The sequence below is a fragment of the Lepisma saccharinum genome, chromosome 2 (genome assembly GCF_977018435.1).
Source record: "Lepisma saccharinum chromosome 2, izLepSacc3.1, whole genome shotgun sequence".
NCBI classification, from domain to species: Eukaryota; Metazoa; Arthropoda; class Insecta; order Zygentoma; family Lepismatidae; genus Lepisma; species Lepisma saccharinum.
The window spans coordinates 213,095,839-213,123,521 of NC_139230.1; the positions used below are offsets into that span (position 1 = coordinate 213,095,839).

The window sequence follows — 27,683 nt, forward strand, 5'->3', positions numbered from 1 at the left end:
TAGAAAGTACCGGGAATAGAGACGTACTCTTGATCTTGGCCGTATAAGAGCTAACGTGATCACTCTGCGCGTCACTATTGCTACCACTTACAAATACCCATTGAACAGAATGCGGCCGACCTCGGTGGCGGAGTGGTTAGCACAGCGTGCTACGACACCAATGGATTCTGGATTCGAATCCCGTCCTGGGCATGGATGTTCTTTGTGAGTGTCCCTTTATCAATCTCATCACGCATCCAGATTTTCGCGATTAGCCAAAAGTGGCAGAAAAGCGAAGCAAAACAAATCAAATCAATCAATCAACAGAACGTGCGTGACAGTAGGATGTCCTACCGACTACTAGACCACCGAGTTTTTTATTTACCTATTTATATAAAATCCTTGTATTGACAGAATTTGGATACCAAACGCACAGTTAAGTTATCTAAGTTTTGTATGAAGGTGGTGTATTTTTTTCAATGCGTTTGCATTTGTTATTATTCGTGTCATTATTATTATTTCCAGGCTGAGCAACGTCTGGGAAAACAGGCACCCTAAAGGCCTGGCTTCCAATCTGGAGAAAGCATGACACCATTTTCGTTCGCTCTCTGCCATGAATTTCTTCAGCGGCATCGGCAATCGTCTTGCGATGTCGCCTCCTAAGGTTCTGGGCTCGAGCCTCGGAATATGCAAATACGTCGCTTTTCTATCTTTTTAGGTCGATGGCGACGGGGAAGATGAACGCTTAGGTGAAACTGACGAAGCAACAAACAGAAAGGAATACCCACGCTGCCAGGGATTGGGACTGAAATTCATTTCAGTTCGAGTTCGGGTCAGACTGAATCACTCCTCGCTTTATCAGTTGTGGTTCGGTGCTGCAGACCGAAAGCGGATAGGTAATTCGGACTCGAACTAACTCTGGCAGTTCCTACTCCGGTCCAGACGAACCGAAACTCCTCATCCAAAAGCATTGTGGTTCGCACCACTTCAGAAACTAGTTCGACATGTCGGTTTGAGATAACAGTCTACGCCACGGCCGAGGTGAGTTTTGGCAGGGGGTGATGGTTTTGGTCCGGAATAATGGTTCGAGTGACTGAAATTGGCCAAACTACTGCTCAGAATCCGTTCGACCTTCGGAATGCCAGAAAGCTGTAACGTGCGGGAACTTTTCTAACGTTGAAAGCGGCCCCGGCACCCACCCAGCGTCGAATGACATGGGACCTGAGGGAAACCCTGGGGGGTTAAGGCGGTCAGGGGCAGGCACGTATCCAGAAATTATTTTCGGGGGGGCTATACAGGGGTATAGATAGAACCTCGCAAGGTTTAAGGTCGATGGTGGCGATTCAGTTCCAAAGCGGGGGGGGGGGGGGGGCAAGGAAAATTTACTTTCTCTTGGTAGACAAAGGTTAGCATTAAAAAGCCATAGTGCGCGGCCAAAAATGGAGAGCAACTGTCTCCTAAATCTGCCACTGTTTAAAAGCTGCTGTTTTTTGGGTATTTTTTTTTCAGAACGTGATATCGGGACATTTTTTATCACTCGACTCGTCTGTTGCAATGTACGAACGTTGTGTTTGTGCCGAAACGATCTCAGTATGTGTGTACGTCCGTTTCACGAAGCTGTTATGCAATGGACAATCCATTCGAATGTTTTGATTTGATTTATTTTATCTTACTTCGCGTTTTGTGCCTCTTGGCTAATTTGCGAACATAGGGATGAGTGATGAAATGATGAAATTGATGAATGGACATTCACAAACAACCATGCCCGAGCGGGATTCGAATCCGGGACCCTTGGCGTCGCAGGGAGATATGCTAACCAATCAGCCACATGGTCCGGCACATTCGAATGTGTTCTCCCAGGTTTGGATATGATCCTTTATGGTGTTGTCGCCTGCCTTCGAAACTTAACCTTAACAAAAACCCTAATTTTCCATCCTTGTGACTTGGATCTTCAAGATTTAGGAAGAATTCAGACCGAAGGCACACACACGTCGTTTGCAATGAGTGACCCAATCAACAGAAACTTTTCACACCGTAGCGGCACGACAGGCTGCACATGCCTGTGTTCGTTTTGTGAAATCCTCAAGCGACACGTATAGCTTGTAGCTTCGGTGTGAAACCTGGTGGGTCAATCTCATTGTCACCTTGAAACGACAGCTCGTGTTGACCACCAGGCGCGTCGCCTGATAGTGTTCGCATGAGCACGTGAACACTCATGTATATGTCTTAAATTACGTACATATTAAATGCACACACACACATACGTATATTAATTCGGATGGTAACACTGACTTCCATGGTGTTAGTGTTGCCCACGGGACGAGACGGGACAGGCTTTTAAAAATTCGAGACGAGACGAGACAGGCCAAAGTCTCGTCTCGTGGGCAACACTTAATGTTGGTGTTCAACAGAGGGTGTTGAACAGAATTGCTGTGCATGTTGCATAGAGCTGACAGCTAAGGGGCTGTTGCCCACTATACCCCGAAGATGTTCACTTCGCTGTGCGAACACTGATGCAAGCGGCAATACTTCTTACGTTCGGCACCAGAGTGCAGCATATACAAGGCATGTCTAGGGATACCCGAAAAGGTCTGTGCTACATAGTTGCAAACTTCAGCGAGAATTCCCTAAATCTGGCGGATTTTAAGAGGAAGGCGGACAATTTCCCCGGGTCCTTCTTGTTTTACTTTAAATATACCGTGATTTTGGGGGAAAATTGTTGAAAATAAATTGAACTTTTATTCTCACTTTTTCAATTGAAGATGAAGTTACAAGGAAGAGGAGTAAATCTGCATTCAGTACAAAAACAGTATTGTGAACACTCGTATGTGAACTGCACGCGACGCCACTGTTGACCACAGAAGAAAAATATCTTGTCAACCGGTGGGAATGTCCCTTAGTTTTATTCTATTTCCTTTTCTGTGCTTGTTAATTAAACAGGCAACATCTTACGGTTGGGCATACACAAGATATGTGCTATGCAGAAATTTTAGCGTGCTCGTGCCATTGCTCTACAGCGACAGCAAAATATCAAGCGAAGCCAAGGGTGACTCGGTAGCTCACTTGGTAGAACAAAGAATGGCACGTTGGCAGAATGGTTTTCGAGTCATGGTCGAGCTTGCTTTTTTCCGCTAAAATTTCCACATATGCAACAACTTCTTGCTTCCTCTTCTCGACATTCATAAAATTTTCGGCCTTCATGGCTGCCCCTTTGTAGTAGTTAGCGTTTGAGTGTTTTTCCAAAACAGTTGACTTAAAAGTCCTTTTTTTAACCCACAAAACTCTCGGACTGCATACACGAAACTTGGTCAGGTCACTAATAAACCGTCACTCAAAACTTAGATTTTCAGTCGATCTATGCACTTTATTTATTTTTTAAAAAGAAATGATGCTCCAATGCCCATTACTGCTGAAATATTTGCTTTAGAGACCTTCGATCTCTTCGGCTCATGGCCGGAAACTAGCACTACACTGGCGGCAGTCTCTTCAGCTTTGGACCCGAACTTGTAATAGTGGTAGACTTCAGCACTTTCCAACAAAATGTGTCACTAGTTCTCCCCCCCTAATCTCTACATCTTATAAAACTGCCAATGGACACTGACTGATCACTTATCGACTGTCACACTTACTCCTGAAGTCTTATTGAATGATTCTGTTGTACAGACCAACCGTGAAATTGAATCCGCGTATTTATATCCATATTATATTCTGGAATGTTCCGCACATAAAATGTTTTGTAGTTCCACTCCACCTCCTATTCAAGAACGTTCCCTCTCCAGCTTTTCAGAGAATTAGTAATCCAACGAATCGCCCAACTCATGGCGCTGCCTTCAACAGTGCTTTGTTGTGCAACTTCCAAATGCTGACAAATCTTTAAATAATGCTCAAGTTCGTTGCGACAACACCGAAAGAGCAAGAAAAGTTTACATACAATATTATCAATAACAGGGTTATCCCTCAGGGTTCTAGAACATTCTCCGCTTTCCCTCGATAACTATATCTCTTTAAATTATAATCACAATATTTTATTTCACACACACAAGTCAAAAACCTCATTTTATCTAGGGTAAATCGAAAAAAATTCGGAGGGGGCTCGAGCCCCACCTTTGGATACGTGCCTGGTCAGGGGCGTGATGCTGATTACATCACCCCCACTCACGACCGGATCAAGAAAGTGTGTGGCGTTACCCCCCCCCCCATACGCCTTCATGGCGTGGAGCACTTTTTACTTTTTACTTTTTATATTATATATATATATATATTATATATATTTTTTTCAAGGTAGAAACTTGAAAATCAATATGCTGGTTATATGTGCTACTTTGAATATAGTTAAAGCGGAGAGTTTAAAGTAATTGGAAATGTAGGGTGCCAATTTTAACCTTTCAGTTTTTGAAGACAGAAATTTGAAGATCGGAATGCTGGTTATTAATGCTTCCGTGAATACAGCCAAATAGGAAAGTTTTTAATAACTGGAAATTTTGGGTTGTCATATCTAGGTAACATTATTATTTTTAAACAAGTAAGTTGAGAATCTGTATGCCGGATATTAATGCTACTGCATATATGACTAAATGGGATGTTTTACAACACCAAAAATGCAGGGCTGCCAAATTTTGTTTTAATTTTTGATGGTATAAATTTGAAAAGCGGTACGCTGGTTATAGGCCTATGTCCTACTTTGAATACAGTCGACTTTGAAAATTTTAAATGATATATCATGTTATTTTTATATTTTTAAAGCTATGAAGTAAAATATTTAATGGTTATTTATGCTACTGTGGATAAGATTTACTAATTTGATTCATTGATTGTTGTTATTTTGCGTTGCTTTTGTGCCTCTTGTGGCTAATCGAGACGATGAGGATGCGTAATGATATGATGAAGGAACAATTACAAAGAATATCAATGCCTAGGCCAGGATTCGAACCCGGGACCCCTAACGTCGTAGCACGCTGCGATATCTACGTACTCCGCAACGCAGACGAAAGCAACGAAATAGTGAAGCTAAAAATACAGAAATGCCGGGTTGCCATTTTTAACATTTTAATTTTTGAAGCAGAAACCTGGAAATCGATATGCTGCTCATTTATAATGTTGTTTTAAGAAAATTGGGGCAATTTGGAAAAGACACATTAAATACAATGTTTAACTTTCTGAATCCAGGAAACTGTAAACGGTGTACTGCTTAGCTATCAGAAACCTAACCAATTTGTGAAATGGTATGGTGGATATGACTAACTTACTTGAAACGTAGAAAGCCGAAATATGCGTGCTGCGAGAACATGGCCTCCCCGATAGCGAAGTGGTAAGTTCGCCGCCTTGTAATCAAGCGGTCACGAGTTTGATACCCGGTCGAGGCACGGTGGTTTCGATTCCACTTAAAACTCTAGGTCCAGTACCGATTAGCCTAGCTGTGCATAAAGTGGACTTTTAACAAAAACTCAAACATGAACAGGAAAAGTGAAATTGAAATGTATACTTAGATGAAGGGACAATTGATCAATGTTAATTACAATTACCCCCACCTAGTGGTTGCATGACCTTGTAGTTGGTGGTGGGGCTTGCGTGCTCTAATGATTTGTCAGGCTAAACCGGCGGTAGAATTGCTATACTGGTAGGGTCACCCATGCCGGGAAGGCTGGCAAGGAAGAGCCAGACTAAGAAGCAACCTAACGGCTCCAAAGGCGGAAGAAGATGAATGACCATTTCAACAGCGGAGGAGGCGGAAAACCAAGAGGAGTAATACCTCTTTAAAAAAAATAAAATACTTGGTCCATCTGGTTCCGGGTGGTAGCACCTTGTAAGGGCCCCTTGCCAGGGTTACGGCGAAGACCTCAACGGCTGATGCGGCAGAGAAGGAGTCCTTTGGTTCGGCGCAGAAGGCGAAAGAGGCAACCCTCCCTTCTGCGGTTGAATAAAAAGGGAACCACTGCCTTGTGGTGAAGAGGGATCTTCGAAGGCTAAGGGAGACAACCCTGACAGAAAACAGCATGCTTGGATGCTTCAGGTGGCAGCCCCACCACCAAGCTCGGGTGCTGTAGGCCAATAACCTGCACACCTTAAATTGCTTTATTAAAGAAACTAAAGTGAAACGAAACCGGACGGATGCTTTGACGACAACCTTTGATGTTAAAAGGAAAACGAATATAGGATGTTGGAATATCAGAACTGAAAGAAAGTTCAAAACTAAAACAAGTTGAAAGAGAAATGAAAAAATACAAACAGAAATTCTTGGGTTGAGTGAGGTGAGATGGATAGACTTTGGTGAAATAATAACACAAGAAGAAAATACAATTTTGTACTCAGGACAAATAGGAGATAATGCAGAACACAGGAATGGCGTAGGGATATTCCTTAACAGACTGGCAAAGAAGAGCCTAATAGAATGGAAACCTATCTCCGACAGAATTATTACAGCTAGGTTTAGAACCCGCTTTAGAAATATAACTATAATACAATGTTATGCTCCCATAGAGACGACAGGAATTGAGAGGAAAGATGAATTTTACCAACAACTAAATGACGCAATAAAAAATGTGAAGAAGAGAGATATTTTGTTCCTCATGGGTGACATGAATGCCAAGGTAGGCTCGCAAAAATGAGGGATTGGAACATATAATGGGGAAACATGGTTTGGGAGACATAAACGATAATGGAGAAAAATTGGTAAACCTATGTACATATCACGAATTGGTCATTGGAGGAACCATCTTCCCTCATAAAAACTGTCACAAAGTAACTTGGGTTTCACCACACAGCATTACAGAAAACCAAATAGACCATATAACAATAAGCAGGAAGTTTAGGAGATCGCTAATGGATATAAGAAATAAAAGAGGAGCAGATGTAGCCAGTGACCATCACCTTGTGGTAGCCAAATTTAAGCTAAAAATAATGTCAACATCCAAGAAGTTTGAAGGAAGAAAGAAGAAAATTAATGTTCAAACATTGACAGAGAAAGAAAAACAAAAGGAATTTAAATTAGAAATAAATAATAGATCCCAAGCTCTCTCGGAAAGTACACAGCATGAACCAGATATTGAAACAAATTGGGATAATGTGAAGAGAAGCAACTTAGAAACTGGAGAGAAGATACTTGGAATTTGAAATCAACTACAAAAAGACTGGATGTCTGAAGACAATTGGGAAGTAATCAGAAATAGGAAACAAGCAAAACAACAAATAAACCAAAGCAGAACAAGATTACAGAAAGCAGCAGCCCAAACAGAGTACTCGGAAATAGATAAAAAGGTGAAGAAATGTGTGAGGAGAGATAAGAGAAAATGGGTAGATGACTTAGCACAAAATGCAGAAGAGGCAGAAAAGAGAGGTGACTTAAAACAGTTATATGACATAACTAAGAAATTATCCAGAAAAACATTCAGGAAGAGTGAGAGATAGAAATGGTAATCTATTGCTAACCCAAGAACGACAAATGGAAAGATGAAGAGAATATTTTTCAGACATACTGAATAGAGATGGGAAAAGAGAAGAAGAAACTTGTAATGGAACAAGAACAGAAGGAAATAGAAAATATACCAAAATTAAATTAGGGTCCCCAACTAGAGCAGAAGTTAGACTAGCAATAAAGCAAATTAAGAATGGCAAGGCTCCTGGAATGAATAACATCAATCCGGAACTAATTAAAGCTAATGTGGAAACTTCCATTGACCTATTACAACCTATGTTAGAGAAAATATGGAATGAAGAAAAAGTTCCATTAGAATGAAGAGAAGGTTTAATAGTAATGCTGCCAAAAAAGGGAGATACAACTAACTGAAAAAACTGGAGGGGAATTACTTTTCTAAGTATACCAAGCAAGATACTATCGAGGATAATCTTAAATAGAGTGAAGGATGTTGTAGAATCAAGATTGAGGAAAGAACAAGCTGGTTTCCGCAGACAACGTAGTTAATACTCTAAGAATAATTCTGGAACAAAACAATGAATGGCAAGCCACCTTATATCTTACATTCATCGATTTTGAAAAGGCTTTTGACTCACTAAATAGAAGAGTCATGTGGCCGACACTAGCAGACTATGGTATTCTAACGAAGATATTAAACCTAATGAAAGATATGTATGAAGGTTTCAGGTGCAAAATTATACATGAAGGACAGCTTACAGAATACATAGATGTTACAAATGCAGTGAGACAGGGCTGCATTCTATCTCCGACATATATTTCTGCTAATACTAGATGCAGTTATGAAGAAAACGATGGGTTGCAGGAAAAGAGGAATACAATGGGGACTCAAAGATAGACTAGAAGATCTATATTTTGCGCATGACATCTGCTTATTATCTCAAAGACTTGGCGACATGAAGGAGAAACTAAAAAGACTACAGGAAGAAGCAAAGATAGCAGGACTCACTATTAATGTGAACAAGACTAAAGAAATGAGAGTCAATGCAAGAGGAAAAGAAAAATTGAATGTTTGTCATGAGCTGGTTGAACAAGTAGAGACATTTACATATTTAGGAAGTGTCATAACAAAAGAAGGAGGTTCAGATGAAGACATACAAAATAGAATCAAGAAAGCCAATGTGGCATTTATACAACTGTATCCCATTTGGAAAACCTGCAATGTTTCTAGAAAGACAAAAATTAGGATTTTCAATACAAATGTAAAATCAGTTTTACTGTATGCTTGCGAAACATGGAAAACCACACAAGCTAACACGAAAAGGATACAAACCTTTATTAATCGCTGGCTAGACGTATCCTCAATATAAAATGGCCAGAAATAATATCAAATGAAGAACTATGGAGAGAAACTAAACAACAGCCAATTGCAACCCAAATAAAAAGAAGAAAATGGAGTTGGTTAGGACACACTTTACGAAAACCAACTAGAGCAATAGAGAAAGCAGCCTTAGACTGGAACCCCCAAGGAGCCCGGAAAATAGGACGTCCTAAGAAGACATAGAAGAGAACAGTAGAAGAAGAAGCAGCCGAGAAAGGAAAAACATGGAGAGAGGTCAAGGAGTTGGCACATCACAGAGCCAAATGGAGGCGTTTCACTGAAACCCTATGCTCCTGATGGAGCAAAAGGAATTAAGTCAAGTTAAGTCAATTACAATTACACGCTGAAACGAAATACTTGATTTTGTTTCACACATATTTCTTGTAATTCTTTTTTCTGTACTTCTGCATTCTCTTCTTGAAGAAGTTTAAATGAAAATGATTTCCTTCGTTTAATTATTTCTATTATAAGCCTTCCATGATTTCCAACGTTTTTGATACATGGAACTAACAATAAGGAGTTTACGTACTTGTATTTTTTGCAATAATTCTAGACAGCTTGCAATTAAGATTAACCGAGAGTGGTTCCAAATGATTTCTCCATTCGGTTTCCTTTCTTGAAATCTTTGAATTCTCATATGTCACAGCTCACAAGCACGCACAATACGGATATATCTATGTAAGAGAACACATGTTTTAAAATGCTTCTTGTTATGACAGAAAGAACGGTACAGCACGCATAAGTTTAAAAATGAACACCCTAGCCAGGGTTGGTATATCATAATTCGAATACAATTGGGAACATTGGATCTGATTGAAAATGCGACGATTTGCCTGTGCGGATGAGAGATCATGACGGGGTGTAATACACATTGCCACGCAGCGAACCTTGCTTGCGAGTTGCGATTGCCAGACATTCCACTGCGGTTTCCTCCACCTTCACTCTTGCAAGCAGCACAACGCCATTCTGCTAGCAGATAGCACTGACGTCGGTAACCTACAAGCAACAGATCACGAAACAAAACAGCGATCGTGTGGGGGAGGTATGAAAACCTTCAACTTCGTCACGCAGGAAAACTGATTTCTTGAACTGGTTCACATTCTATCCCCCACCGATCAAACCCGAACTAAATGTGCTGTGTCTAATTACACTAAGACTGAAACTATAACCTGAACCAAAACATTTCGGTACTCCCGAACTGAATCTTCCTCTCAAAAATTTCATTTCAGTGAACTGTTAATGTGCCTCGCAATAAAGAAGTTCGAGGTACCGAAACTGAAATTATGTAGAAGCAAATTTCAGTTCGAACTGAAATTGAACCAAAATTCCGCGAGTTCAGGTTCAGGAAAACAAAGTACATCGGAATCAGTTTTTTTTTTCGGTTCGATTTCAGTCGCGATCCCTGCCACGCTCAGATAGGAACTCGAAACCGGAACCTTCCCTGACAAGATTTTATCAGTCTAGCACTCCCCCATCGAGGTGGCACCACACCTCTTCTCTTAAAAAGAACACTATTAACAAAACAACAAGAAACATTCGGATTGAAATGGAAGTTCCTCATGTTGTTTATAATAAAACAGTTGCGTATACGTAAGCACACGGAAGAGACATTTTGCTTTTACTTCCGGACCGTATAGACGCAGACCAGCGGAAAATAATTGTTACGGTTACTCAAATCATAACTACAACCATGTCGTGCTGCAAGTAATTGTTCAAGGTGGGTAACTTTCATAGCAAAGACAAATACCTTTCGACAGTTCTAACTAAAGCATTAAAAATCTACTGTTTATTTTTAAAAAGTATTTAAGAAAAACAATTCTTAAAACTTCAGTTGCAACCGTCGAAAAGTATACGCTGCACATTTTGTATCGTACGAGTGCTGTGCGTGCATAAACCAAACTGCAAGTCATCCATATCTGGAGCTCTTTAACAATAACTGCACGTTACCTTAATGACAGCAGTTACATCGTCAACGTTCGTGTTTTAATTAATACTAACGAGCTGACATAGCAGAATATGATCAAGTGAAAGTGAGACTACTGTAGCCGAACAACTTTCCCTATCAGTAGCGATCATAAAATACGACTGCCATATAGTATACATGGGCATTACTTCGGCTTCCTATTCTAATCCTGCATGGAAAATGCTTTCCTTGTTTGTTTTTCCAGGAAGCAAACATCGTTATGTAACAAATCATTATTTACTCTTAAAAAATTCAGCAAACAGGATTTCATTCTGACAAATATTACGAGATAAGCAGCAAATACGTGGCAGTACAATAGATACCTAGCAATGCAGTTATAGCAGTTGTTTGTGACGTCTATATAATAATGAAGAAAGTAAATATCATAACTAGGGCTCGGAAGTTGAGGAAAAATACTTTCTTTTTTTCCTAGTGTCCGAAGACGAGGCCCAACATAATATATGTTCATTTTGGGGCATTGTAGGCCAGAAAGAGGTGGGTTTTATTTGTCCCTTTTTGCCTTTTTCGGCGTTTTTTGGCTTATTGGTCCTTTTTAAGGTCTTGACGGCTTTCTCTTGCAACTTCACCTTCTTTCGACTACGTTTTTACTGCCCATTCTCAATTCGAATCATCATCAGTTCAACACCTCTTAAACATCCTTTCTGTAGTAAAGAAATAAAAATAAAAAAAATAAAGAAATATATTTGAACCATCCCTGAAACGAGAAAAACATTTTTGGACTGAAAGAAGATGCATTTCATTCATATAGTTTTTTCGCACTGTATGTTCCATACCACCAGATTTTTTTTATTTTTTTATTCATTAAATATGTAATTAAAACTGAAGTTATTAATTAATTTGGATCACATTTATACGTCCTTTTTTCCGTTTTTAGGTCCTTTTTTATATTTTTAGGTCTTCAACTTCCGAGCACTCATCATAACGAATAAAATTAATCACAAAACTGGTATCGTGTCAGATAGACAAACAATAAAAGTAGCTTAAGATCCTATCTTAAGAAGAGCTGTCAATTGTCTACAGAACAAATGGTAATCATATAGCAACTTAAATAAAAATTAACGTAAATACAGCGTCTACTAAAAAAATTAAAAAAATAAAACTAAACTGTCCATACTACAACCTGAAATAGAAATGATATAATTTTACAGAACACGTGGAAAAATCTTACACCTACATTCGGTCTTTCAACTCACGAATAGAAAAGTGAAAAGATAAAATAACACAAAAACTCCAATAATAAATAATATAAGTCATGAGTATTCGTACTCTTACATAACAAAGTGACATGAAAATAATATTGTGTTTCCAAAAAACAGGTTAAAACAGCTTCGGAATATTTCAACGTATTTCCACATTACGCGGAAATCCCAGAAACATTACTCACCTTATGATTGTGTGTTTGACAAAGGTCCTGTAGAGAAATATAAATAAGGAGCTTAAAATTACGTTATTTTAAAACACCAACGGCATCCGAATAATTAGCATACAACAAGCAAATTCACAATACTTACTGTTCGTGCGACGTATGACTTGCGTGGAGTTGTTTGCTGACGTCGCGGCATCTGTTAGTCAGCTGTTGCCAGCGACGCTACGTTCATTCAATTTAAAGTGCACCCTCAGACTTCTAGACGGAACAAAAATAGCTCACGTGAACTTTTCGTCTCCCCGCCACATCAGCGGGCGTTATGGTCATCTCTAATTGCGGACGGGCGCAAATAGAAATAACCTAACTCAATGAATCAATCAAGGAATCGGTTTTCACCGTTCAGAATATCTGAAAACGCGAAACGTGCGGAGATCATCCGTTTCCGAACTAACAAGATGTAAAAATACCAGAGCTGCATCGCCAACTGCCAAGTGGGAAACCTGATGATCAAATTCTCACGAAAAGACCGACACTCAGCCCACCTACGTTTCCGCAACTTAAAAAACACCACTAAATACTATCCCGGGAATCTCTGGAGCAAGCGAACGAAAAGAAGTCTCTGCGCAAGTAGTGACTAGAGAAGGCTCGACCAATTAACAAGTGCGAGGGAAAGGGATCGCGTGGAAGGGGGAAAACGACTGCAGCTACCAGCCTTTGCAGCAGCGCGTACTGCTTCGCTTCGACCAAGCGCTTTCTCCCCTTCATTCGCGGCCTTGCTCCACAGATTCCCGAGACAGAGTACAGTTCGATTTTTTAAAATTGTTGTTATAAGTCCCAATTACGCACAGATATGCTCATCGCGACTGAACCTACAGTTTAAAGTGTAATCCCGAACCACCGTTCTTCCACCGGGTACCGAACCCGTGACTCCTTGATTACAAGGCAACGACCGTTTCCACTACGCCATCGGCGAGGGCAACCACTTGCTGGAAAACTTACTCGTGATTGATTAACGGGCTTCTCCAATAGCGTTGTAGATAAATATACATCATTGTGATTAAGGGGTCACGGATTCGATTACAGGCGGAACGCTTTAAACTGTTTTCCAATCATCGATTAGCCTATGTGTTTCGACTAGTGTTGGGCGATATATGGTCATGATATTTTGTAGGGATGAGCTGATGCCGATGTATCGGAAAGTATCGGTTGGAATTTATTTACGGATACTGGCCGATACTTTTCCGGCATTTTGGACTTTCATGGGGTCCGCAACACTTCGCGGAGTCTGATTAGAATGGAAGTTATGTAAAATTCGAAGTTTCTTTTATGATAACAAAATATGTAATTGAATATTCTAATGTAATTCTTGAACTTTTTAAAGCAAAAATCTTCGTAAATTGATGCACATAACAAGAGTGGAATTCTTACACACTATTGTTAATGAATATTTTTAATAACTTTTAATTATTACAATTTTCAAGTATCGGTGGGAATCGGTGAGAGTATCGGTTCAAAGTGGTATCGGCTCAGCCCTAATATATATATCGCCATAAATTTCTGATATCGTCCATCCCTAGTTTCAACTTTGACAAGTTCTTTAAAAGTGACGCAGTGGACAAAAAGCATACATTTATAAAGGTTCCACAACCATTTACGTCCTACAGCCAATTCTGACATATACCTAATTATGCTATTGAAATTGTTCGTCGGTCACTTGTATTTGGTCTCAGGAATCTGTGGAGCAAGCGAACAAAAACGAGTTCGGTGCGCAAGTAGTGACTCGAGAGGGCTCGACCAATGAATGCGTGAGAGGAAAGGTGGAACATCGAAGGAGCAACGCGACTGCAGCTACCAGCCATTTGTGCTGCTTTGCTCCTCCCACTTGCTTTCTCGTCTCCTTTACTGCTAGGCGCGGCCTTGCTTCACAGATTCCTGGGACAGAGTATAGCTCGGTTTAGCCGCACCCAGCACCTTCGTTTGAAACCACACTATCTTATCATTCCGTTACCGGTTTGGAGGCAGTGGGGAAAAAATAGTGTGACAGTTTTCAACACGCGCAATAATATACAGGTACAATATTTCACAACATTGCCTAAATTAGTGTTGCCCACGGGACGAGACGGGACAGGCTTTTAAAAATTCGAGACGAGACTGATCATGTGTCCCTTTGACAAACGAATATTTTCGAGACGAGACAGCATTTCCACGAGACGAGACAGGCCAAAGTCTCGTCTCGTGGGCAACACTAGCCTAAATACGCATACAGGTTATGGATTTTGACAATCACGAAGAGGAAAGACAATGAACCATATCTTTGCTTTATCCGAGATTCGAATGCAGAACCTATGGTTTCATACCACGGAGTTTACCGTTCGACTACGAGGGCTGACTGCGCCACTTCTACCTCTTCATCGACTGGCGATGGGTCAGTGCCGTACGAAGACCTTTCGTCACCGACAGCAAGCAGAAGCAGGTCGTTGCCCGATGCTACATCGATTTTTAGCATTACTTCCTGCAGGAAACGTCTTTCTGCCCAAATTCGTGTTGTTGGTTCAACTAGAGGTTCCGTACCAAAACTTCAACTTTGCATCAATAACTCGTAAAAGTAAGAGCGAAACCTCTAAAATAGGCAAGTACTTTAAAATGCGGAATAGGCACATAAAGGCCAAGATATGGAGTTAAAACATGAAGACAGACTGTCGCTTAGAATGACATCAAAGTGGGAACAGGCCATATGGAACAGTTATCGATTTTCGTCACAAAATTGATAAGACTTGAAGCATGAGCTACTTCAAACGAACCGAAATAAACATACAAAAGAAGCATGTGATGAAGTGGCAGGCAGCGCAACAAACATTTACTTTTGACGCTACCTCTAGCAAAAATTTTGTACTGCATGCAATTCAGCTTGACGCACTATTACGGAATGCTGCCATCTGCAAACAAAATAAGTTTCAAAATTGAAATTTAGTGCAGAATTACAACTTTTGTGTCAATATAGTCACGAACAGCAAATTTTTGATCTAACAATGTTGCCACTAAAAATGCCACCGCAAGTGAAATGCTGAGGCTGAATTGGAAATCACTTAACTTCCCGTGACATGCTCTCCAGTTTCTCAATAAAGAAGAAATGAGACATAAACTTCAACCCACTCCAACAATCTCATGAGCACGCGGGCCAAGTGAAACTTACAAAACTAGTATGGTGCCATTCTCAATCCCTCAATTATGTCTCAGCGAGGATCTTTCTCTATTATCCTTTTATCAATTCAGGTGTTTGGGGACAATCTATCCTGAAACGTGCCAACAATTAAATTCTATACATTCCTGCTTTGCACTGCCCTGAAAAACAAGGAATTAAAAATAGTTCCATGCATAAAAACAACTTTGGGAAGGGGGGGGGGGTTGTCGTGGTAATGGTGGTAAAAAGGGTTGTGCTACTTTTGAATCAATCTGTACAACAAAAATTGTCTTAAATGCGGTGTATTTACATTGGTGAAAAATGCCTCTAATAATAAGTTTGGCATTACTGTTCGAGTTTTGTGCACAATATCAAGCCTACTAAACAACAAATATTGAACGGGAAGTTCCACAGCATTTACGAGATAAAGTTCAGACGTAATAATTTTAACACCAAACGAATGTGTTTTAGATTCTTTAATGGCAATTCAATCGGTTGTACGCAAAGATTGTTTTAGGTCCTTTTTTTGTTCAGATAGGCTAATCGGGACTGGCACCACAATTTAAAATAGGTTTCGAACCACAGTGCAATGTGCCTTCACCGTAGAGGGCCTAAATCTGTTGAACGTGAATGGCTAGTCATTGGCTCAATACCCGGAAGAGTGTACGGAATTAATATTTCAGGCACCACGTGAAGCTGTAAGACAAGTAAAGAACACGCCTGGAAGATTTACCAAGGAGTGAGACTCAATGGGGAGGCCTAATCCAAAAACACCCTCATACAACACAAGATCGGTGTGATATTGTTGACGTGGAAAGTTAACACGACGTTCTATTCAACAACAAAAAGCAACAAGTGTGAAAGCTGAAATCTGTTAATTATTATATAAAAAGTGAACGTAGAAAACTATAAAGATCTGCAGGAATCAGATTATTATGTGGAAGATACAAAATAATTCCAATTAGGCCTACTCAAAAAAAATTATCTCCAAATGTAAAGGTGAAGGACATCGATCTATTGTTTCATTTGTATGTAGAATTCAGTACTTTCACGAAATCAACAGTTGATAGGAAATCCAAATTTTGGAGGAAAAATTATGCAGATTCAAATCTTGCACCAAAAGGTACGAAACCTTAGATTGAGAGCTCCATAATCCAGGAGATAATTCAGCGTGATCCGAAACCACAGATCCTGGAATCGAATATTGCAAAGTTCCCCATCACATTCATCATTATATTTACACTTTCGTTCTATTTGACGAAATTTGCCAGTAACATCTTGACAGGGTGGGTCATTGCTCTCCGACTCGCCTTCAGCACCGCCCCTGCCATTTTTGTACTCAAACTTCAACATCTACTCGCAGATTATAACAGAATGGAGGTCATCGGGCATATACCAGAATCTTGTAGTTCGCATACGAGATACTATGTGCACCAGCTTTCAACTTCAGAAAGAATCTAACTTTCCGCTGGAGAGCGGGATAGGCCCTCTTGTGTTCACCGCTTCAAATATTCCAAGCAGTAACGGTGCCGCAAAAAGTGGAGAGCCAGGGCGGTTCAGGAGGGCAATCACGTTTTTGTACCACTAAATACCGTGAAAAAAAGCATACATGAGCCAAAATATAATTTGTTTATTTGGGGGTTGGGGGCGGTAGGCACCAGAAGGGAAGCGTCCGTCCCCTTCCCCCTTTTGGTGACGCCACTGATTACAAGTGAAACAGCACATTGAAAAATGGACGACATTCTTTAAAAATGTACAAAGTAAAAATCAGACGCGGATCCATGGGGAGGGCGATAGGGGCGATCGCCCCTCCCACGATTTGGATGCATTATGATGCCTACTATTTTTGAACACTCAAATATTGTCTTTATCAAGTTTAACGGCCTCGAGAATATTTTTTTAAGTTTGAATTAAGTCCACTTTGTGTTCATGATAGGCTGATCGGAATTGGACCTACAGTTAAAATTTGGACTTGAAATACCTTGAGAAAATAGGTTTTTGTCCCTTTGTTTATTCCTCATCTGATCGTTCATTTTACCGTGGCGATGGAAGGAATTATGACAACATACAATAGTAACAATCTATCCCAGCCCCGAACCCCTGTTTTTGTTAAACAATGCGCTAATCTCTAGAACATGGAAGTCAGCTTAGTTCCTGTTTACAATACTATATATTGTTTACATAAAACGGTGCAAGTGTAGGTTAGAATTAATTCTCAGTGAAGCGAGGTGCTCGACTGAAATTCGTCTCTCCCAACTGTAACTTCTAACCGAGTAAAGGATTGCATGTCGTTTTCTCTCTACATCGGCAACTCCAAGGTGCCAATGAAAAGTTCAACAGATTTGCTCTGAAAATTAACTAGCTGAAGCACGAAACAAAACACACAACAGAACGATTACTCGAACTTTCCACGTCTATGGTACAAAAGGAGAAAGCAAAACACGAATAGGAAAGTTGCAGTTTCTCAAGGAAACGCTGAGAATTGAAGTGACATAGACAATATACAGGGTGTGACAAGAATGGCGGGCAATATTTCCAAAGACGAATTCTGCGCATTATGACGTTTATATGTTCCAATTATGTTTTGGTACACACAGAAGGATTTTAGAACCTTCGCCAAGTTTCTACATGAGCTTAAATGTGCAAATGGATGAAATTCAACTTTGGCGAGTTTCAGCCATGGAAAAATTATGTCGCCGCACAAACATACCCAGAAAGTTTAAACAAGGGGGGAGGGTCAATTGCTGAAGAAAATCTTCTTTGTGCAATTATTAATTAGGCGTAGGGGTCATTTGTGCTCCCCGCTCATGATTAAGATAACTGCATATCTTAACACATTAACGCATGTAGGATCAAAAGCTGTTTATTATAGTTAGAAAACCAGTATAAAGTAAATTTCAAACTTAACTATAACCCTATAGGAATATGAGAGCACAAGCGTTAGAGTGGGCAGTTTCTTTTTCCAAATTTAGCATATAGAACTAAATAGTTGTGATAGTTCATCACACATGTTCATTCTCGCGATTATCCAAAAGTGGCAGAAAAGCGAAATCAAATAAACCAAATTTCGAGGGCTATCAATTAATTCCTCACTTGGGAACAATGGTTCCAAAAATATAAAGGAAACCGTATTGTCACCTTTCCTCAATTATTTAACTCCTAGCTAGCGAAAAAAATGTACTACTTTAATTACACTCTACAACGAATAGTAAAAGTGCGAGGACAGTAGAGGCTGTCCAATATGCACCACCCTCCCAGACGGTGTCCAAATTTACTCTGAGCACCCCCTGAAGGAAAATAACTAACTGTTTACGAGTTACGGGATTTTGAAAACGAGTTGCATGTTTCACCGATTATTTTCGTATTTTTCCTTTTAAAGAAGAAATTAATTCTGGTGAGGGACTTCTCTACAAACCGCTGCATTTCCTAGGGTTTATGTGCACTAGCTTCACACCAGTTATGACTCGGAGGAAAGTCGAGTGAAGCAACTTGAAGTTTATCTCCCTAAACAGAGAAGAGCATGCTTACCGTGATTGGAAAAATCAAAATCATCACGTGCAACAATTGGCAAAAACGCTTCTAGAGAATGTAGGCTTTCATGTGAAGTTCTACGTGCTGTCAGCTTTCAAAATATGTACTAAAACTCTTGCATTGATGCACCTGAGTCATGGGACTATTGCGACTTTATTTCAAATACTACAGTCAAATCAGTATTGAGTGCCCTTTATGCTTGGACTGGACCTACAGTTTCAAGTTGAATCCGAACCAGTATGCAATGTGCCGCAACTGGGATCGAGCCCTGGACCCCTTGGATAATCCTTTCTTTAATATTTGGTGTCGCTTTTCTGCCACCTTAGGCTATTCGCGACAATGAAGATGAGTAGTGATATGATGAAACTGTTGAAGGAACACTCACAATGAGAACACCCACGCCCAGTCCGGGATTCGAACCTTGAACCCTATTCAATACATGACAGGTAGAACCTCGCTCAGCAGTAAATACGAAGACTATTCTATTCTATAAATGTTGCACTACATACAAGTTAGGCTTTTAATTTTGTTCAGTGTATCCATTGTATTTGCAGATAAGAGCACTAATGGTGCTCTATCTCTTGATTACAGACCTACAAACACATTAAAAGTCAATGTAACTAACTTGCCTCTAGAAGACATGTCAACAAATGAGTTCAAATTTTGATAGCAGGCTTGGGGCAAAATTTCATTTTGTTTCATTTTCATTAACATCAAAACTAAGCATTGAAACCTTTGTCACTAAAGGTAAAAAATAAATGTTAATACCAAGTTTGGAAAATATAGTTCAAATAAATAGAATACAGGCAATTCAATTAAAAATAACATTATTTATGTTGTCAGCAAAGAATGTCCCACAGAAGCCAAACATATCCCATTCCTCATATAAAAATATATTAGACATACATTGCAAGTAGTGATTGATATTGTGGAATCTTGTTATATGCCATTCTGAACTCTCTTTCTCTAACATTCACATAGTTCTTTGTAGTGAGCTGTGGAAATAATTCTCCTTTCTACTACCATCTTATTGCAGAAGGCCAGATAATCATGAATATCCTCCAATGAGACCCTAGCATTTGCACAAGTTGACATGAATTACTGTTGCTGATTATTAAGTCCACTTTCTGCACATAGAGTAATAGGAGCTGACCTATAGTTTAAAGTGGAATCTGAACCACTGTGCTATGTGCCTCCACCAGGTATCAAACCTGGAACCCCTTGATTATAAGGTGACGATGTTACCACTATACCATCAGGGACACCCACAGGTTGGCATAATTAAGGGATATGCTGTGCATAATTATGAAAACATTAATGCAAAAAACTCGCATAAATTAATTCCACTGGCTCCTATGATTCAGTTTCGAATAAGATATAACTATCTTAATCCTTAAGCTTCCACATTCAGGTTAAGTTAACTTATATCGTGAAGCTATTGGGCATATCCCTGGTGTACGAACTGAAAGCAGCCAATTTCGTCATCGCTACCACCAAAACGGCAGAGAGCAGGAATCAGAACGTGGTACTTTCACAGCACCCTGTACCATAAATGGCCTTCCCCTCAGCGTAAATTCAGACAAAAATTATATATCTGATCTAAGAAGTCAGATAACCCTGCATAACAGGTAAATTTCTCACATAAAGCATACATTAGCTATATTACTGTAAATTTTCTACATAATTCTTATCTTTCAAATTTCTAGCATTACTGTTGATATTAACAAAAAAAATTATGCGAATAACAATTGAAGGTATTATTTAGAAACTTCAAACGAAAAAAGAAAAATTAAAATCTGTTGAGAAATAACTGAGAAACGAGCGATTTTAAAATATGAATTCCGCCATATTGAATCTAATATCGCGACTAAGTGATCAAAACTCGAGTCATGTGACCAATTTTTTCTGCATACTAGGACCGCCTATTAAAAGCCTGTGAAGTCAAACTCATTCAGTGCACATGAAAGTCGAGCTAGCTCCATGACAAATAGTACTGTAAATATGAACCAAGCTGACTTCTATGTTTGTACGAATGTATGGAAAATGGTAGCTTTCCAGATTGTCTAAAAATATCAAAAGTAATACCCTTAAAGTAATACCCTTATATAAGAAAGGAAATAAAACAAAAATTGAAAACTATAGACCAATTTCCTTATTGTCAATTTTTTCAAAAATTTTCGAAAAATTAATTTATAATAGGATAATAAAGTATGCAGAAGATAAAAAGATACTCATAAAGCAACAAAATGGGTTTGTGAAATCGAAAACAACAAAAAATGCCATTTTTGATGTAATTGATAATATTCTTTCCGCCATAAACAAAACGTATTCTGTTGTTGGAATTTTTTGTGATTTATCAAAAGCGTTTGACTGTGTGAATCATCACATACTACTAGAGAAATTAAAATACTACGGAATCCGCGGTCTATCAAATAAATTAATAGAATCCTATTTATCGAATAGAAAACAGAGCGTTGCAATAAATAGCTTATCCAATAATGGGACGCAAACAACATATTACTCCGAATTGAAAGATGTGGTTATTGGAATCCCCCAAGGATCGATACTAGGACCCCTATTGTTTTTATTGTTCATAAATGATCTTCCAGCAAATGTTGAAACTGCCCAAGTTACTCTTTTCGCTGATGATACTACGGCTTTGGTAGATTCTGTTAACGATGTAACTTTAATTCAAAAAACGGAAGAAGCTCTTACTGAACTACAAAGCTGGTTTTCAGCAAACAAACTTTCTATGAACAACGAAAAAACTAATATAATAAAATTTGGTGTATCTAGAGCCGAAAACTCTTCTATTAAGCAAGATAATTTCACAGTAGGGCATGCCGTTATCATGGCCGTAGGCAGGAAAAATTTTCGGGGGGGGGGGTTCAATCATAATTGTTCCCATGGGCGTCGCCAGAAATTTGAATAATAGAAATAATAACAATAATTGTACAATAATAATTAAAATTTCATAATAATAATACTAATAATAATAATTATTATTATATTATTGTTACTCAATCCAGCAGATGAGTGAATATCCAGCACAAGTTTTTTTTTTTTACAGTGTGTACTGAAATGCACAATTATTATACTTCGTCATTAAACTTTAGATACCTTCAAGAAAAAGCTTTAAATGTTAGATGGAAATTTTAATGATAAAGTTTTTGTTGTTTGACTTTAAAATTAAATTTTTGGAATTTTGAAAAGTGTGGAACCAGTTATTCTTTTTAAAAACTTAGCCTCAATCGTGAGCGTAATGCGCTAAGAAACTGGAGATCTTAGGTTTGAACTCCTATCAAGGGGTATTTTCGACTTTTTCGGACAGGGAATTTAAAAGCTGGAAAGGGAATTTTGGGACAATCATAAGGGAATCTTCAGTCTATATTCCTTGTGACGCAGGAACAACACTGGAAAGATAACAGCAGAAGTGAAAATGGAGGGGTCGCGGGTGGGCTACGATTCTGAGAATAAATCCTGTTTCACTCAAGTTTCAGAATTCCAAATGTATGAAAATTCTAGCTCGATCGTTTCAACATTGTCTCCTTGTATTTTTGTGATGTTTCGAAGAAAAAAATTGAAAATTTGTTACACATTTTGGTTTCTGAACTTCCATTAATCCAACATGTCGGAAGTTTCGGGGGGGGGGGGTTTCTAAATACGGCCATGGCCGTTATAACAGCTACTAACAATACAAAATTTCTTGGAATATTTATAGACGAGTGTCTAAACTGGAAAGTTCACATAGATCATTTATGCAAGAGGCTAAACACCGTATGTTACCAATTAAGAACCTTAAAAAATAGTTTCAATACAGTATGTATGCTAAATGTCTATTTCTCAAACTTCGAAAGTATTTTGAGGTATGGTATCCAATTTTGGGGGATCTCGGCTCAATCGCAGAGGATTTTTAAAATTCAAAAAAGAGCAATGCGTATTTTGGCAAATGCACACAAAACTGATACATGTAAACCTCTTTTCAAAAAATTCCGTATATTAACACTTCCAAGTTTGTACATACTTGAAACACTTACTTTCATACACGAAACAAAATCGAACTATCCAAAGAACATAGACACTCACAATTACAATACCAGACAAAAAGATAACTTCCACATTCCCAAAGTGCGGCTAACTGCATACCAAACGGGACCTTTTTACTCAGGCATCCAGTTATACAATATATTACCAAAAAGTTACAAAAATTTTGAAAGATCCACAATCTTTAAAAGTAAAGTGAAAAAATTGTTATTGGAATACACATTATATTCAGTTCAAGAATTTCAAGAATTAAATAACTTTATAAAATGAATGTAGATTGTATACACTATATAATATGTACTTTTACAGCACTTCAAGGAATAATTTGTCAATGTATGTTTTACTATTATATTATGTTATATTATAAAAAAATTCTGCCAAATTGATGTATAGATATATATTATGTGCGATGTCAACATGTTGTATTTTGTAATGTACATGCACCAATGCCCCTCAGGGGTACTTTCGGTGTGAAAATTGATCAATAAACCAATCCGAGATTAGGGTATTGTTTTGCAAAAATAAGGTCAGAATAGATGGAGGAGTAAATTGAATAAACAAAGAAAACAAAAGCCTATTATCTCAAGAGGTCTCGGGCCCCATCTCCATGGAAAAGTGGTTGGCAACACGCTACGACACCAGGGGACCCAGAGAATCCCATCCTGGGCATGGGTGTTCTTAGTGAGTGTCCCTTCAATAATTTCATCGTATCATCACTCATCGTCGCGATTAGCCAAAAGTTGCAGAAAAGCAACGTAAATAATCAAATCAATCAAGGGATCTTGGGTTCGATTTCCTTTTGAGACATTGAGCAGTAGTTCGAATCCAAATTTAAACTCTAGATCCAGTTCTGATTAGCCTATCATGAGCATCAAGTGGATTTAAATCAAACTTTAAACAATATTCTCAAGCCTGTTAAACTTTGTGATCACACAGAACATTTGAGCCCTAAAAAAATAGGCATAATACTACATCAGAAAAACTAGCAGTTGGGAGACTTGATAACCCTACCCTCCCCATGGATCTGTGCCTGCATACCATGAAAATTATTAAAATGTTTTAGTTAAGTAGTCTGTAAATCTTACATAAACATATCAAAGCCCTAGTATGTTGAATTACAAAATAGACTATGGAATTCACATTGTAAAATTGTCAAAAATGGCCAGGAGCAAGGAAACTGAAGGAAGAAAAGGTGATGGAGAAGGTAACAAAATCCTGAACTACACAATTTATATTCATCTCTTGGTATTATCAGAACTACATCAAGAAGATTTAGTGGCCAGGCCATGAAGCATGCATGGGAGAGAATATCAGAACAGATGAAGAGCCAGAGCACAAGTTTGTAAATTAGATTTTGTTACAAACAGCACTTGTTTTTAGTGTGTTTTTGTGTATAATTATGCATAATTAATTAAGTTATTATTAATTCATATTTGTGTGTGATCTGGCCAGAATCGCATCCTAATTAGGGTTGGTTAATTTAAAGTTATGTAAGGAGTTCTGTACTCTTTGTTATCTTCCATGGTTCTCAAGAGTTCAAAAGAGCCAATAGAATCTGAACTTTCAGCCCTCCCCTACTTGACGAGGTAGTTGGTACAAATATGGCCTCTCTGACAGAGGACAAGGACCTTGAGAAGAACTGAGACAGAGTGTGTAAAACTGATAGTCAGAGGGAGAGTGATCTGCCTCCCATGAGTTACAAAGCATCACTATGGCGGTTCTGCCGATACTAGCTTCCATGCTGTGGGGCTCACGTTAGAAAAAATATGTACATAATGTAAAGTAAGGAACTTAATGGAAGAATCTGAGCCTTGTTTGTTTTGTAAATAAATGTATAAAACCCATTTCTGAGAGTTTTCAGCAACTACCCTGCAACATAAATGAAGTGAGTTCCTGCCTGTTAATCTATTTTTGGTTCCAAATGCTCTGGCAAGGAATGGATAGAAACACAGGACTAACAAGCCAATGAAGTTGTTTATTTCCTGCCAGAAGCAACCCGGTAAGGGCAGTGTGTTGCGAAACAATTTGTAGCATAAAGACCAAAAGCTGTATAAAAACTATATCCAAGCTCTGAACTAAAATGTAAACAATGGCCACATGATCACAAGTGCACTTTTGTCCATAATGGACTCCAAGGATGAAAATGTACTCTCCCTTTTCAAAACCTGAACATGCATAGCATGACTCTGTCTGTTGATTTCTTCAGGACAGTCTTTCCGGGTCGTATCATGCAGTCCAAACTGACAGCTCCAAAATGCCCAATATGAACTTTTTTTTTTTTTAGAGTTTAATTTCTGTCTTTCACATGTAAATACACTTACTAAAAGTACAACTGGGTTGCTGACAACTCTAAGCTAAATGTAGACCTTGAGACAATTGATAATCACAAAAAAAATTCACTTGTACATATGCTAAACTTTATGACTTGATAGTGAAAGAAGTGTGTTTTGGTAGGAGTAATATATTCAAATGAATATTATGGCTGAAAGGGCCTTGAATAATGTTTGTGTATTGCATGATAAATTCATTGTTCCTTGTGAAAATAAATATTACCCATGCTGGTATTTTTTCATATTTATTTCCTTCACAAGAACATGGCAAAAACAATTTCACAACTGATTAACAAATAACGAACTTCTTCTTTAGTTTTAATTTTTGTGTTTGGAGGGAGGAAGGAAGAAGCTTACAAAACAGAAGAAACGTATTGTTCACATGCATAATGCCCTGCTTTTCATATCTGAAAGTGTGTTAATTTTGCATCAGACCTTGAAGTGAAAAATGTTAGGTGGGGGGTTATTGGTAGAGCTTTGGGTTTACCTAGGGGGATACCATCCTCCCTTCCCTCACTTCAAGCACTGCCCTGAATGCATTTAATTATCTAACTCCAAAGTTTAATTTAATAAAGTAAAAAATAAATGTTTACGTCAATGTTTCAATAAAAATATAATACAGATCATTCCCTGACATTTGCTATGAGACTCGGTGGCAAGCGGGCCAGCGTAAGCGCTTGTAGCGTGCGACAGTCGCACGCTACAGTCTGTTTTTTTGCTCTCTTTCCCTTTCTGTTGACGTTGCAGACTGACACCAGTATAATCCTCCCTCGGAAGTTGCATCATGTTGTGTTCCTGTGTTGAAGATTGTGGCTTAATATGGCACCACAAAAGTTTACATTACAACAAAGCATTTATCTTGTCGAGTGTTACTTCGGAAAGAGGAATTGTGGAGAAGTGCGACGAAGTTTTGCAACGAAATTTTCTTTTATCCCCGTTCCACATAGGACCACTATATTAAACCTCATAAAAAAGTTAGTAACAGGGTCAGTTCTGAATAAAAGTGGAAAGAAAAACCCACACGTACTTACTAAGGAAAACTCGATGAGATAGGACAAAGGTTAAAACAGTCTCCTCGGAAATCTAACCGCCGCCTCTCACAAGAAACGGGTGTTTCAAATACCACAGCATTTAGAGCCGCTAAAATTCTTAAATCTAAAAAATAAAGTATACAAAGACAATCTGCACACCATCCGTGAGTTAAAAGAGAGTATCGTACAATAAATCGGGAGAATTACAGTAAACAAACTTGCACGTGTCAATGCCAAATTCCTTCGGAGATGCCAGGAATGTGTTGCAGCAGAGGGACATCATTTTCAACACCTTCTGTAGCCAAGGTTAGTACACAATATGCAAACTGTAATTTTAATAGCCGACTCCACCGACTGTCGTGGACCCCTTTCGCCGGAAAAGGCAAGCCCTGACGCCGGGCCGCTTGCCACCGAGTCTCGTAGCGAATGTCAGGGAATGCTCTGTATATCACATACTTGAAAATGGCACAATGAGGGGTACATAGCCTTGATGGTAAAAACTTTGGCATAATTCAAGAAGGTTATGTTCCATTTGAACAATGTCTGTTGCTTTTAGCTCAAGGAGAGGTAACTGTTCAGATTGTTCTAGGAATTTTTTTCAAATTCTCCTAGCAGAAAGACTAATTATCATAGAATTTTGGAAATCATTGTAACACAAAATTCCAACCTTCCTTGAAGTAAAGTTATTTATGTTAAAAAAATAGCTTAAAAATTACCTTACGCAAGCATGCGTGCTTTCCATGGACATGGTATTCTCTGTTGACAAGTAACAGTAAACGACATAGACTGGTGGAAATGAATGTAGAAGTAAATTGGAACCTTAGTAGAATGCATTTAGGGACTTTATTTTAATGCTAAGAGAACCAAACCTGGCCTGCCTAACCATGAAAGCATATAAAAAAAGGTAAAGTCCTCCCCTGTGCTTAACACCACACCATGAAGGCGTATACGGGGCGTGGGAGTAACGCCCCACAGTTTCTTGATCCGGTCATGAGTGGGGGTGATGTGATCAACATCACGCCCCTGACAACCTTTACCCCCCAGGTACCCACGTCATTCGACGCTGGGTGGGTGCCGGGGCCGCTTCCATTAGAAAAGTTCCTGGATTTGAACTGGCCGGGGATCGAACCCGTGACCTTGAGCATGGTAGTCAGACGCGTTACCGACTGAGCCACCGCTATATTGAACAAAATTAAAAGTAATCGCTAAAACTCCATAGTATGTGTTAACAGACATAAATCAAAATCGAACCATGTAAAAATTGCATTCGTAGCATGATGAAATCACAATAAAACTAAAGGAACTTGGGCCTTAATTTGACATGTAGACACTAATCTGATGCTGCTGTTAGTTTAGGAGTGTTTGTTTGATGGTGTTAGTATTTAATGCTTACATTATTATTGGTGTTTATATCCCGAGTTTCTTTTTTATGTTAATAGCATTTTTCTGTGTTCCTTCGCTTCATAGATGAGTTACAAAGATAATTT

General features: G+C 38.8%; 1 protein-coding gene across 4 annotated transcripts in view; it reads right to left on the reverse strand.

Annotated features, from left to right (window-relative positions):
- Positions 1-27,683, reverse strand: part of LOC145984301 (uncharacterized) — a 137,708-nt gene that overhangs the window by 108,867 nt on the left and 1,158 nt on the right. The window contains exon 1 of one of the 4 annotated variants that reach the window (XM_083117945.1): positions 12,225-12,354. The exons of 2 other annotated variants lie outside the window; for them this stretch is intronic. Coding sequence is in view for 1 of the 2 variants with exons in the window: in XM_083117949.1 (XP_082974075.1) it covers position 12,225 (1 nt within the window). In the remaining variant the exon portion in view is untranslated. Of the gene's footprint in view, positions 1-12,224; positions 12,355-27,683 lie in introns of those variants that run through there. One more of the 4 variants, XM_083117949.1, reaches the window with a different exon arrangement.